The 12,169-nt window shown below is 38.3% G+C and overlaps 2 protein-coding genes across 3 annotated transcripts; one reads left to right on the top strand and one right to left on the bottom strand.

The window, feature by feature from the left end:
* Positions 1–5,017: 5,017 nt before the first annotated feature.
* Positions 5,018–8,069, bottom strand: LOC6502314 (odorant receptor 9a). Its single transcript, XM_001966185.4, has 4 exons — positions 7,666–8,069; positions 7,334–7,611; positions 5,429–5,950; positions 5,018–5,232 (listed from the first exon to the last, which is right to left on the bottom strand). The coding sequence occupies exons 1-4, from the start codon at positions 8,030–8,032 to the stop codon at positions 5,179–5,181; spliced, it is 1,221 nt and encodes a 406-aa protein (XP_001966221.1). The 5' UTR covers positions 8,033–8,069; the 3' UTR covers positions 5,018–5,178.
* Positions 8,070–8,980: 911 nt separating this feature from the next.
* On the top strand, positions 8,981–9,887 carry LOC6502097. 2 transcript variants are annotated; one of them, XM_044716989.1, is made up of 3 exons: positions 8,981–9,136; positions 9,491–9,567; positions 9,653–9,887. In XM_044716989.1, exons 1-3 carry the CDS (start codon positions 9,118–9,120, stop codon positions 9,722–9,724), a joined length of 168 nt encoding a protein of 55 aa, XP_044572924.1. In that variant the 5' UTR covers positions 8,981–9,117; the 3' UTR covers positions 9,725–9,887. The 2 variants fall into 2 exon arrangements, with proteins under 2 accessions (XP_044572924.1, XP_001966220.1); XM_001966184.4 differs by lacking the exon at positions 8,981–9,136 and adding an exon at positions 9,297–9,431.
* Positions 9,888–12,169: the final 2,282 nt, after the last annotated feature.

The following is a 12,169-nucleotide window of genomic DNA, read 5'->3' as shown; positions in this document are numbered from 1 at the left end:
GGGCTGGACGTTGCAGGTTGCAGGTTGCAGGTTGGCCAGGATTTGTACTTCTTCAGAAGCAATGCCAACAATGGTCAACGCGACCATTCCTTTGTCCCTAGGACTCTCTTCCTAGTTGCCAGCAATTTTCTGACAACCTTTTCTGATATTTACTTTTCTGTGCATTCTTTTTCTGAATAGTCCGATTTTTTCGAAGGTATGAATTAAATTAAACATCATACATTTTATTTACTTTTTTAACCTATTTTTTTTTTTAATTTCCAACCATATTTGGCGTAAGGAACTTTTTGGAAAAAAAACATTGCCTAGTTCTTAGCGCAAGCTGTGGTATTTTTCTTTTTTCAACAAATTAAAACTTTTACAACAATTTAAATTATATTATAATATTTTATCATAATATCTAAGTATCTTACCTTAAGTAATAAATATAAAAAAATTATTTTAAACTTCATCAAAGAGTATTAAAAAATAGAGAACTCCCAGCCAGAGCACCGTTTATTGTTAGTATTTTCTTTTGTTGTGCGTTTTGCCTTTCCTTTCTTCCCTTCTGAGAAGACAACAGCAGGATATTTGCAGGACCTGCTGCATTCGTTTGCCCACCAGGACAGGTGCTTGGCAAGGTCGGATGGAGTCGAGTGCCAGTGGCAGATGGCGTAGGAGGGGGGCAGGGGGATTATTTATAGCTCGCTAATTGAGTCAACGGCGGTTCAAATTTTCCGCCCCGGAAGTGAAAACCGTTTTTCCTTTCTTGTTTTTTGTTTTTTTTTTTTTTGTTTTTTTTTTTTTGCAATTGCCCCTGAAAAGTTGTGAAAACATTTTGTGTTTTTGTTTTTATTTTTTATTATTTTTTGTTTATTTTTATGCTGGTGTACATTTTATTTATGGCGAGTCCTGGCAGGATGGCAGGATGAGCAGCCTCAGAGACACATCTGTCAAATAATATTTTATATCGTTTTGTTTTTTGGGAGTTTTTGGGAGTCGAGCTTGCTTGTGCAATAAATCATTGGCCCAAAACCAAGGACCAAGGACGAAGGACATTTCAATTCCAGTTCTCCAGTTCCCCATTGTTTTTCTTGTTTTTTTTTTTTGCTTCCAAAATCAGCTCAGGGGCCGACTTACAGGACTCTGAAAAGGAGAATGGCAGGAGGCGGGATAAATAAATTCAATTTTCGGCAATATTAAGCGGGAATTGCTTAGAGCCACAGGCATGGCATGGATGGCATTTTAAGGGGGGGGATGAGTTCAAATCAAATTAGAAATCCAAAACCGAAAACCTCAAAAACCCCCCAATACATAATTTAATCAAAAATACATGCTCCGATCACTTGTCCAGCTTCTGGTCAAAAGTTTTAAAATGTTTTGTAATGTTTGGACGTAATAAATTTGCAGAATACTTACATGCCACAATACCTGCCACAAATGGGGGCATTTGAGTAACCAATAATTTAATTATAAACAGTTGAAAGCTGACCTCTCTCTGTTGCACGCAAAACTTGGCACTTTGTAAAATCTGCTTAAACTTTTAATGGCAAATGGCAAATGGCAAATAGCAAGTGGCTAGTGGCTAGTGGATAGTAGATACTGGCTAGTTGCAAGTGGCAACTGACTACCGACTAGTGGCAGCATGTGGGTTCAATTTGCGGCAAACAATAAATAATGGCAACTATAAATTGGTAACTAATTCAATTACCAAAAATATTCAACTTTAGTCTTGGGTACATTTGGCCAAAAACTTGCACCGCAACATGCCACATGCCACTTGCCAAATGCCAAATGCCAAATACCAGATACCAAATACCAGATGCCACATGCAACATGCAACATAACTATAACAATTAGTGGGTAATTAAATTTGCCTCGGCAAATTCCAGTTTCCAGGACTGATTTGCATTTGCTTTGTTGCCTCGAAAGTGCATTTGCCGTGCAATGTGGCAAGGATAGCAAGGATACGAGGCTGCAAGGATGGGTCGGCAGGTAAGCAGAAACGGAGTGTATCCAATCATGCCGCTCAGTGTGGCGTGTACTTAAGACTTTTGCATCCAACATCCAGCCACCTTCGTCCCTTTTCGTCCTCCTCCTCCACCACATCCCTGCCAGAGTCCTGCTCTCGTCCTGCGCGTCCATCATCAATCACGGTTCGAACAGGAAATCGTTACAAAGGCTGTCAGTGGCAGCCCCCAGGGGGGGGGCCTCCGCCGGGGGCTTCTGGCATAAAACGGTAAACGAATCCTTGAGCCTGGGCTCCTGGAACTATCATGAAACTATGCAGTGCGATAGTGCCAGCTATCTGCTCTAGGTATTTCCCAGGCACACTGCGAGAAATTGCTTTTGATTTATAATCAAATTATTAAATAGTTTAAATTTTCCATCCACTTTTATTCCAGTACTAAGTATTTTATTAATTCAAGATATTTAAGTTTTCAAAATAACAAGATTTTGATAAAGTTACTATAATATCTATCCATACTTTGTAGAATGTATATACTGTAGAAAAGTATATATTTTTAAACCTTATAGTTAAAATAAAAATATTGAAATAAAAAACAATACCATTTTTATTTGAAAAGTTCTTTATTTTTCCAATATCTTACTAATAAATATAAAATATCTTCCTAATTACTATACTATATATTATTATTGATTCTATAACTTATAAAATAATAATAAATACTAACTACCAGCTTAAAAACTAAGTACTTATAATAAATAAATTATTTTATACACTTTTCTCCCTGTGTATTCTCGGCCTTTTATTAAGAGCTAAGAAAAAAGCCAAGTTTGAAAAGTCGCATCATGGCGGACGCGGGCAGGACGCGGGCAGGACGAAGTGTGCTGTTTGGGCATCCTGTCTCTATATTTAACTTAACGGCGTCCTTCGTCCTTCGCCCCGCCTCGCTCCATGTCCTTTGTGCTTGGCACGATGTTTTTCTTGATGTGGCACTTGTTGGTGCTGTTGTTGCCCGGATTACTTGGCTCGTTATAAAAATAAAACAAATTGAAGCAGCAAATGCAACACGACAGGCGACAGACGGACATGGGCCGGAGCCTGGCCGTCGAGGGGGTGACGTGTGGCATAAAATGTGGGCCTACAGGCTCTCTCTCACTCTGTTGTCTCAAATTTGTGAATACTTACTGACTTTATTTGATATTTTTATTTATTTTGTATTATTTGTGTGTATTTTAAATATATTAATTAAGAAAATGTGTTATTTGATATCTTGTCCCTATTAACATCAAAATTATCTAAAAATTAAATTAAAATTGACAGGCTCTGGACATACTTCAATACTTTGTAAATGTCCTTTATTTTAAGCCATCACACTGTGGTCCAGACGACCCCTTTTGTTGGCCAAAACTCAAATTTTAAAAGTTAAAATATCGAAGTCATTTTAATCGCATTTTATTCGGAGAAGACCGACTATCAATGCTGCATACTAAAAATTTTTATAGATGGCGCCACATTCACGAAATCGGAACTTAAACTCAGCTGGTCATACTGAAAAAAGTTTGAAGTGTAAAAGTGAAAAAAAAAAAGAGTTTTTTTCAACATCACATTGCGCAAAAAATACAACAATTTTACCAATCTTTAGACATGAATAAGATTCAGTGGGGTTTGTACTACGTGTTGTGTATAATGAAATGTTATATATTGTTGTGGTGTCTTCGTAGTTATATGTTAAAGTGAATCGTCTGAACTGTGAAAATTGTGTAGAAATCTCGTTTTTAAAAAGCTGTAGAAAGTGAGTCCAGCCTAGTCCAACCTTGAAACCTTTTGTACGTCGTAGAGTAATTAATTATCTTTCGATTGTATATAGTCAGAATTGCCACTTTTAACCACTTTCTTTGGAATTTGCGTTTTTAGCTCATAACCTAAAATTCGACAACTCAGAATTGTTTGAAATATGGAAGTGTGTGAAGACCCAAGAACAAAAGTACAAAGCAATTCTTGATTTTTTTAAATCTAAAACTAGTGGCGAAATATTTGAGAAAAAAATGCAAGCTTTTGAGGATGCCAGTAAGAAAATATGCTACCGTTTAACGGTAAAATGGAAGAATTTCAGATCGAATGCAAAGCTATTTCAAAGGAGACATTCCGATTGGCTCTGTTCACAAACTTGTATGCATGCACGTAAATGCAGCCGTATCGATAATATTTGTGATGTTTTCCATCGAGCCATGGATACATCTGATCCAATCATTTCGTCAGTCAACCTGGATAGACGCATTCATAACCCAAAAAAAATGAAGCTCCCACCTGAAGTCTTGGAAATGCTCTTATGCGAAGGGGGCCCAAGTGAAGACTTCGAATATGAAGAGGAATTCGATGACAGTCTTAAATACGAACTAAATTTTGAACTAGAGAATGAAAATCAAGAGCTTTTACAACATTTGGGTCTGTTAATTAATCAAATTTAAAAAGCATAATACAAACTTAAACGTTATCTATTTCAGATCCCTGAAGCTGTTTCCTTTATGTGGAACCCTTAATTTCATTGATTTTTATTAAAACTGTATATTAATATTATGTTTTTGATCCAATACAACCATATTTTAAAACATTTAATAAAATAAAAAAAATATATATAAAAAGAGGCGGTGCCACACCCATTTTTTTTTAAATTTCTACTGCCTATGGATTATATTAACCCAATAAAAAAAACTAGATCGAAATATCTTGTTCCATTCGTGAGTTATTAATTTATGCCAACAAAAGGGGTCGTCTGGACCACAGTGCATCAGACTTGCATTTCAATCTCTCTGGAAACTGGAATAAAAATGCAAGACTTTCGTCACAAATGTTGCAAATGGAGTTTGCTTTAAAAAGCAATTTGAGACGAAAACCCAATAGTCCTTCGAAAGAAAGGTGGCTCTTAAGTGGCTTTTATCCCTATTTTCAACAGGTCCCCCCTTTCTTGATTACTAGAATGTATCTACACAGTATTGAAAGTCTAAAAAATGATTTTTTTTTAGTTTTAATAATTTAATAAAATCAATTTTATTCAAAGCTTGTTTATGAATATAAAGAAAAACATGATACCCTATTTTATTTTAATATTTTTTTAGATGAAACTTTCTCTAAATATCCTTTTTTCTTTAACTGCACTTTTCCAGCTCCCTCTGGTCAGCTTTCTCGTCCTGTCTCGTCCTTTGATTCCTTTCTCCCCGAGTCCTCCTCCCCTAAGCGTTAAAGGAACGCAACATCATGATGTAGGACATGGCGGAGCGGACAATCTAAGCGAAAAAAATGAGAGAAAAAGGATACAGGATTATCCTCCAACAAAGTTGGAAATCTGCAGTTAAAACTATTAATTGGCTATCAATAGCACATCATTAATGCCATTGAATGTATATTTTTAGTTCTAAAATTGGTATTTTGTTTCAGGTAGCTATCAGAAGGAAGGCTGGAGACATTTTCGAGTGTACCCACCGCCGAAAAAGTCGCCATGCTGGCCTCGAAGAAATATCCTTTCATCTGGCAGGGACGCTGGGCGCGCATCCCGGCGATAAGGAGCGCCCTCTTGGTGGACGGGGCAAAGTCCGTCCACCGGCTCTCGTAGATTCCATTACCAAAGTCCAGGCTGGCACTCTTGATGTTCTCGCCGCACTTGGAGTAGATGAAGAGGGCAATCAGGAGCGAACCGACGAAGGCGATGAAGTAGAGACTCTGCGGCTTGGGGAACAGATCCGCCACCTGGAAGCCGATGAAGCAGATCTGGAGAGCGGACAAGAAGAACTGCAGGAAGATGAGAGGACGATACTGGTCGGCAATGTGATCGGCGATCTGGAGGCCCTTCTGATGCAGTAGCAGGATCGGGACGAGGCCTTCCAACTCCTCAGCTCCACCCACCGCAGGTAAGTGAATCATTCGGTGTTTGGCTATCTTGAAGATGGCACACACGTTGTAGGTGAAAAAGAAGAGCAGGGTGTCCACGCAGAGGGCCATGGTGACCTGCAAGAATGAGAAGGTTTACGAAGAGGATATATACATAAATTTTAATCGAATTTCCCCCACATACTACCAACCAATAAGCCGTTAAAATTTAATCTTTTAAATGCATTAACCTTGAAGCAAATTGCCTTCCCCAAGGCTACCACTTTAAAATGCAATAAACAAAGTAACATAACAACGAACAAATGGGGGTACCCCTTGAAAAATTTGGAAAAAATTTAAAATGGTATTTAAGCTATATTTTAAATGAGGAAAGTGGCGTCTGAGTTCCCTGATTACGGAATGGTACTTTATTTCTCGATCGGATTCGAATTGGCAAAGCTATGCTCTTCGAAAGGGGCAAAAATGGGGATATAGCGAAAACGCCACATTTCACGGGGGTACCCCTTGAAAAATTTTGAAAAAATTTAAAATGGTATTTAAGCCTAAATTTAAATGAGGAAAGTGGCTTCTGGGTTTCCTGATTACGGAATGGTACTTTATTTCTCGATCGGATACGAATTGGCAAAGCTATGCTCTTCGGAAGGGCCAAAAATGGGGATATAGCGAAAACGCCACATTTCACGGGGGTACCCCTTGAAAAATTTTGAAAAAATTGAAAATGGTATTTAAGCTTTATTTTAAATAAGGAAAGTAGCTTCTGAGTTCCCTGATTACGGAATGGTACTCTATTTCTCGATCGGATACGAATTGGCAAAGCTATGCTCTTCGGAAGGGCCAAAAATGGGGATGTAGCGAAAACGCCACATTTCATGGGGGTACCCCTTGAAAAATTTGGAAAATATTGAAAATGGTATTTAAGCTATATTTTAAATGAGGAAAGTAGCTTCTGAGTTCCCTGATTATGGAATGGTACTTTATTTCTCGATCGGATTCGAATTGGCAAAGCTATGCTCTTCGGAAGGGGCAAAAATGGGGATGTAGCGAAAACGCCACATTTCATGGGGGAAAATTTCATGGGGGGAATTTCATGGGGGGAAATTTGGAAAAAATTTAAAATGATATTTAAGCCTAAATTTAAGTGAGGAAAGTAGCTTCTGAGTTCCCTGATTACGGAATGGTACTCTATTTCTCGATCGGATACGAATTGGCAAAGCTATGCTCTTCGGAAGGGGCAAAAATGGGGTTACAGCGAAAACGCCACATTTCATGGGGGTACCCCTTGAAAAATTTTGAAAAAATTGAAAATGGTATTTAAACTATATTTTAAATGAGAAAAGTAGCTTCTGAGTTCCCTGATTACGGAATGGTACTTTATTTCTCGATCGGATACGAATTGGCAAAGCTATGAACATCGGAAAGTTATGCACCTTCCGGAGCAACTCGGAAAACCCTCCATTTCATGGGGGTAGTCCATGAAAAAGTCTTATACCTTTCACTTACCGCACTGTAACTGGCCATAACATTCCATAGATAGGTGGGAACATAATACAGGACAACCTGCAGGTCCCAGGGGTACACCCCGTTGTGAGGCAGCTCCAGGTGGATCTTGGTTTCCCCAGTCCTGCCCCGGATGAGGCCGACCACAATGGCCACGAACGGCTTTATGGCCGCAAAGACTCCGGCCAGGCCGAAGCAACGGGTGTAGGTCAGGCTGAGGAGCTGGTCGCTCTCGTTCTCCATGTCCACAATTTCGCGGGCAGCTGGCCACTCCGAAATTTCTAAAGGAATGTTTTCAGTTCCTGTAGAAATGGCGAGTTTCGTCCTTTACTCACCCTTTTCCAAAATACCGCGAATGCGAAAAATCAAACCGACAAATTGCTTCCGGTAATAGACAAACAGGAGGAACTTGATCAGCGTTAGCATGCTGGCGAATGTGGAGCCCAGGGTGTCCGACAGGAGGCTGACCTCAGTGATATACTTGTGGGCAGCCAGGAACATGGGCAACATGAACACGAACAGGGGTCCCATCGTCACCACCGTCAGAAGCCGTCGGTCGTTGGCGCTGGTTGGACTCCAGAGGTCGATACCCATGCAACGGTAAACCAGGATCTGTATACGCAATGACTTATCCTGGTCCTCGACCTTATCTTCCTCCTGTTCCTGTATTTCCTCCTTATCGTAAGCTGCTCGGTGACTCATCTTGGAGAACCTAAGTATCTGATGAATTCCTGCCAATTTCTTGGCCTTTATATGTGAAAAAATCAAAGGGCGTGCCGAAATCCTGTCATATCCTGGATAATCTTAAAGTAATGGGGTATACTAGACTCCTCAAAGACTATAAAAAATAAAGCTAAGACTAATTTAGACTCTAATGGAATAGAATTTAATAGCCGCTCTGAAGAATGAAGTTCCAGAAAAGTACCAGGTATCATTTAGTCCAAATGCTCCACTATTATAGCGGATTTGGCACTGCTTTCATTTAAAATGCTCTCCTTTCTGGGTTGTAAGTAAGGGGCGTGGATTTCAAGTGCATTCATGGCACTAATTACACGATTTTTTTTTTATTGTTTGCATTTTCCTTTCACTTTTTGTATGAAATGTCGGTTCTTCCCTTTTCTTGGCATTCAAATGACAGACTTCAGTTCCCAGGAAGTGCATTATAATTTTAATGAGTCTGTGGAGATTTAGTCCACACAAGTCCTACAACGATCGGTCAAGGGGTGGCAGGACCTTCTGGGGGTAGTATAATTATTTTTATACCCACAATTAGATGCGATTTACCAAAGCTGCCGTTGACATTTGATAAAGGACCTGTAATTTGGCATACCAACCCAGTGCACCAAATTGCTAATATGTAAATATATATATATTTTATGGACTAGTTTAAGCTACAATTTTAAAGCAATTTTCTGCAATTGAATATTCGAATTTCTTCTCTTCCAAAACAGTTAAATACATAGTGTGTCTTGATTTAATATATTTACAATTTAAACATTTTAAGGGCTATTTTTTGCAAATTGATGTCTAAGCATTACATTTATTACTTTAAAATTCATTACTAGGCTTCATATTATATTTATAAAGATAAATCAACTTAAATAAATGTTTTTTCCCAAGCCTGTTAAGTTTATTTCAAACTCAAGCGCCTTAAAAATACCAAATATTAAAAAGTGTTGTGTAAGGCATCACAGTTACCCTTGAAGCTTATTTCAACTTGCAGTCTATTATCCGAACCTAAATTATAGTTTTGGTGTTCGATTCAGACACGAAATAATAGCAAACAAATGAATAAACGAAAAAAAGGTAATTAAAACTAATAAATATTTTTTACGTACCCCAAAAAAACCCACCCAAAAGCCTTGGTTAGAGATCCAACAAATATTGGATTAGGATAATAGAAATTCAATTTTAAATTAAAAATTAAGAAGATATTTTATTTTTTCGCCGTGATTTCTTTCTTACGTTTTCTAAAACTGTCGTATATTGGCATTTTACAGTACTGCCATCACTTTCGTTATCCAACACTACGCACAGTTGTATAACCTCTGTCAGAAATCTTTTCCATTCGCAACTTTAGCTCTACAAATAAACCCAATAAGTAGGTAGACTGGACAACCAGGACAGCACATTAACTAATTGGACCTCTCTTATTTACAGAAATGGCTGGCGAAGGCGAGAAACTGACTGGCCTGTCAAAAATCTTCAATGGTACCACCATGGCTGGCCGTGCTAACGTGAGTATCAGAGGCTTACTGCCTTTTTTCATTCCCTTGGAGCCGGAAATGTGCTAATCTGGGCATCCATATCTATATATTGCAGGTGGCCAAGGCCACATACGCCGTAATGGGACTGCTTATCGCCTACCAGGTCCTGAAGCCCAAGAAGAAGTAGAGCTCTCCACGCCGCAAATTTTAAAGATCCGTACAGCGCTGCCGGATTCCGGTTTTTTGGCATTGTCCGGATCAGACGTCGCTCCATTAAGCGAGCCGTTTATATTTAATGTGTAGTGCAAGACCTTGAAGGAATAAATAAGTTGAAAATGTAACACACTGAACCCAAGCGCATTATGTAACCGATCCTTGGACAAAATGGTGCATCGGCGGAGATAACCCTAGAGGGAGTCCAGAGTGACGCTTAGAAACGTTGTTTTGTCAAGCTGGAAAGAAAATATCTCTGTAGCCGGTGTACTTGGCCACATATCATTCAATTCCTTAGTTTCCTATCCTATAAGTTGTTGAGATCTCTTTTCTTCAAGAGGATTGTATAGTTTGTTTGCCAAGGGAAGTGTCTCTTAAAGCTCCTTAAGTAGTGCTATCTTTATAGCCAGAATAGTCTATTATCCTATTTTTAAGGATCTTTAGAGAACGCCAAAAACTTCTGTTCAAAAGATCTATGAATATGTGTAGACAGTCTTTTAGATCGTCTAGTCTAGATAAGAATAGGCCCTGAGAGTTCTTCCATAAATGTTATCCCAAACAATCCAGATCTAAGAGGACGCTAGATAATCCAACAAGCAAACCTCAAAAGATGAAGAAACTGCTGCCCGATTCCTTTTTTTGGTTTCTTTTTAAATATTTTATTTAAAGTTTTTATTTCATTTCAAACTTGCTTTTAAATTTTCCTCCTTTTCGTGGGTTCTTTTTTTTTGGGGGATTTTGGTTTTTGGGGGCGGGGTCTTCGGAGCATTGGCTGCCCCTATTTTCTTTTAGTTTTTCTTTTTTTTTTTTAATTTCAGTATTACTAAAAATTATGTTGAATGAATTGAATGTAAAAATGGTTCACATACATATACTTGTATTCATATATGCCATATAATCGTCTCCCATCTCCGCCATCTCCTACTCTCCACCACCTGCTCCCGTTTCCATCTAACCTCCGATCCTCTAGCTTCGTCCTTAGACCGCCACCTGCCTCCTGGCCAACACCGTTATTTTTTGTTTTTTTGATTTTGTTTCCTTGTTGGCAAAAGGATTACTCTCATACTTAGTGGAGACGAAAAACCAGGTGATGCGTTTAAAATATAGGTATAAATTAATGTTTATATCATTTATCAATTATAATATATGCTATATAATATACCTTTTACATGTATTGTGTGATAGCAAGCTTGCTTTTTTTACTTTTACTTTTACTTTTTACTCATCATTTCAGTAATTTGTGTTTTTTGCTTGTTACTTTTTAATTGTTTTTTGTTTTTGTTTTTTTTTTATAACTAAACATTGCCTGGCATAGCAAACATCCCACATTAGTTAAGAATAATGTATGTGGGCGTGGCTGGGGGCGTGTGTATGTTGGTGTGTGTGTTGTTTTTTGGGAGACAGTGTATATGTTTGTGTACTAATTAATATCGCTATATGCACTTGAAATAATTTTTTGGGGATTTTCTCGGTTTTTTTTAGAGCAGTAGAGCAGCCTAGCGAAACGTGCCTTGCCATTATTTTTCTTTTTCTTTTACATTTGCATTTTTTATTTGTTAATTCATCTTCTTTTTTTATTAATTCTACTACATTTAGTCGCACGGATATCCGGGGCAGGGGCGGGGACTGGTTAGGGTCAGGGGTCGGGTCAGAGAGGAGCTCCCTGGCCCACCGATCCACCGGAATCCGATCCGTATTTCTTTTTGCGGGTCATGGGTATTATCGTATTAATTACTGGTATATATGTGTGTCTCTTTGTTTTATTTTTTAAAAATGTTTGCTGGAGTGTTTGTTTGTTGTTTGCTTGGATTTTGCCTCTATATGTATATATTTTGTATGTATGTGTTTCTGTTTGTCTGTGTGTCGGTTTTTTTATGTTGTATATGCCATACATATCATATCCTTGTTAAGTTACAGTTACATAATGAATTACACATTTATATAAGTTGTTTAAATTTCGTTTTGTTTCTTTTCGCCACCCCCTGTCCGTTACATTACCATTCTACCTTGAGCATAAACCTTCTTCTCATTCGCATTTTCATTTCTTGTCAATTGCAATTTTCCGCATAATTAGCATAGAGCGCCGAAACCTAATTCAAAATAACAGATCTGGAGGATCAGATCTCCATTTCCGGCAACGACCCGGGGTGGCAGCACTGGCTAGCGGTGGCGGCGTTGCCACCCATGTGCGATTGCGCTGAACACTTTATTTTTCAAATTTAAGCTTGGGACCGTTAAAGTTTTGGTTTGTTTTTCTTTTGTCAGTTTTATCTTGGAAATCGGGATAAGATCACTATATGGAATTATAGATAGAGCCCGCCGAGTACAATTTGTGACGCTAGATGTTTTCAGATGTTTTTTGTTTATAAAACAAGCATCTTACATTTGTTTTGCTTTGAACTTAAGTTTGCGCTTTCAA

The sequence above is a fragment of the Drosophila ananassae genome, chromosome XL (genome assembly GCF_017639315.1).
Source record: "Drosophila ananassae strain 14024-0371.13 chromosome XL, ASM1763931v2, whole genome shotgun sequence".
Taxonomy (NCBI): Eukaryota; Metazoa; Arthropoda; class Insecta; order Diptera; family Drosophilidae; genus Drosophila; species Drosophila ananassae.
Note: the sequence above shows the minus strand (reverse complement) of the source record. Positions and strands in the feature narration are given on the sequence as shown.

Bases quoted from the DNA above. Each gene is read 5' to 3' on its own strand.
- LOC6502314 (XM_001966185.4), bottom strand. From the start codon at position 8,032: ATGAGTCACCGAGCAGCTTACGATAAGGAGGAAATACAGGAACAGGAG. The intron at 7,612-7,665 runs GTGAGTAAAGGA...ACATTCCTTTAG, and splicing joins TCGCGGTATTTTGGAAAAGG to AAATTTCGGAGTGGCCAGCT. The intron at 5,233-5,428 runs GTGGGTACACTC...TTTTTCGCTTAG, and splicing joins GCATGGCGACTTTTTCGGCG to ATTGTCCGCTCCGCCATGTC.
- LOC6502097 (XM_044716989.1), top strand. The intron at 9,568-9,652 runs GTGAGTATCAGA...TATATATTGCAG, and splicing joins CCATGGCTGGCCGTGCTAAC to GTGGCCAAGGCCACATACGC.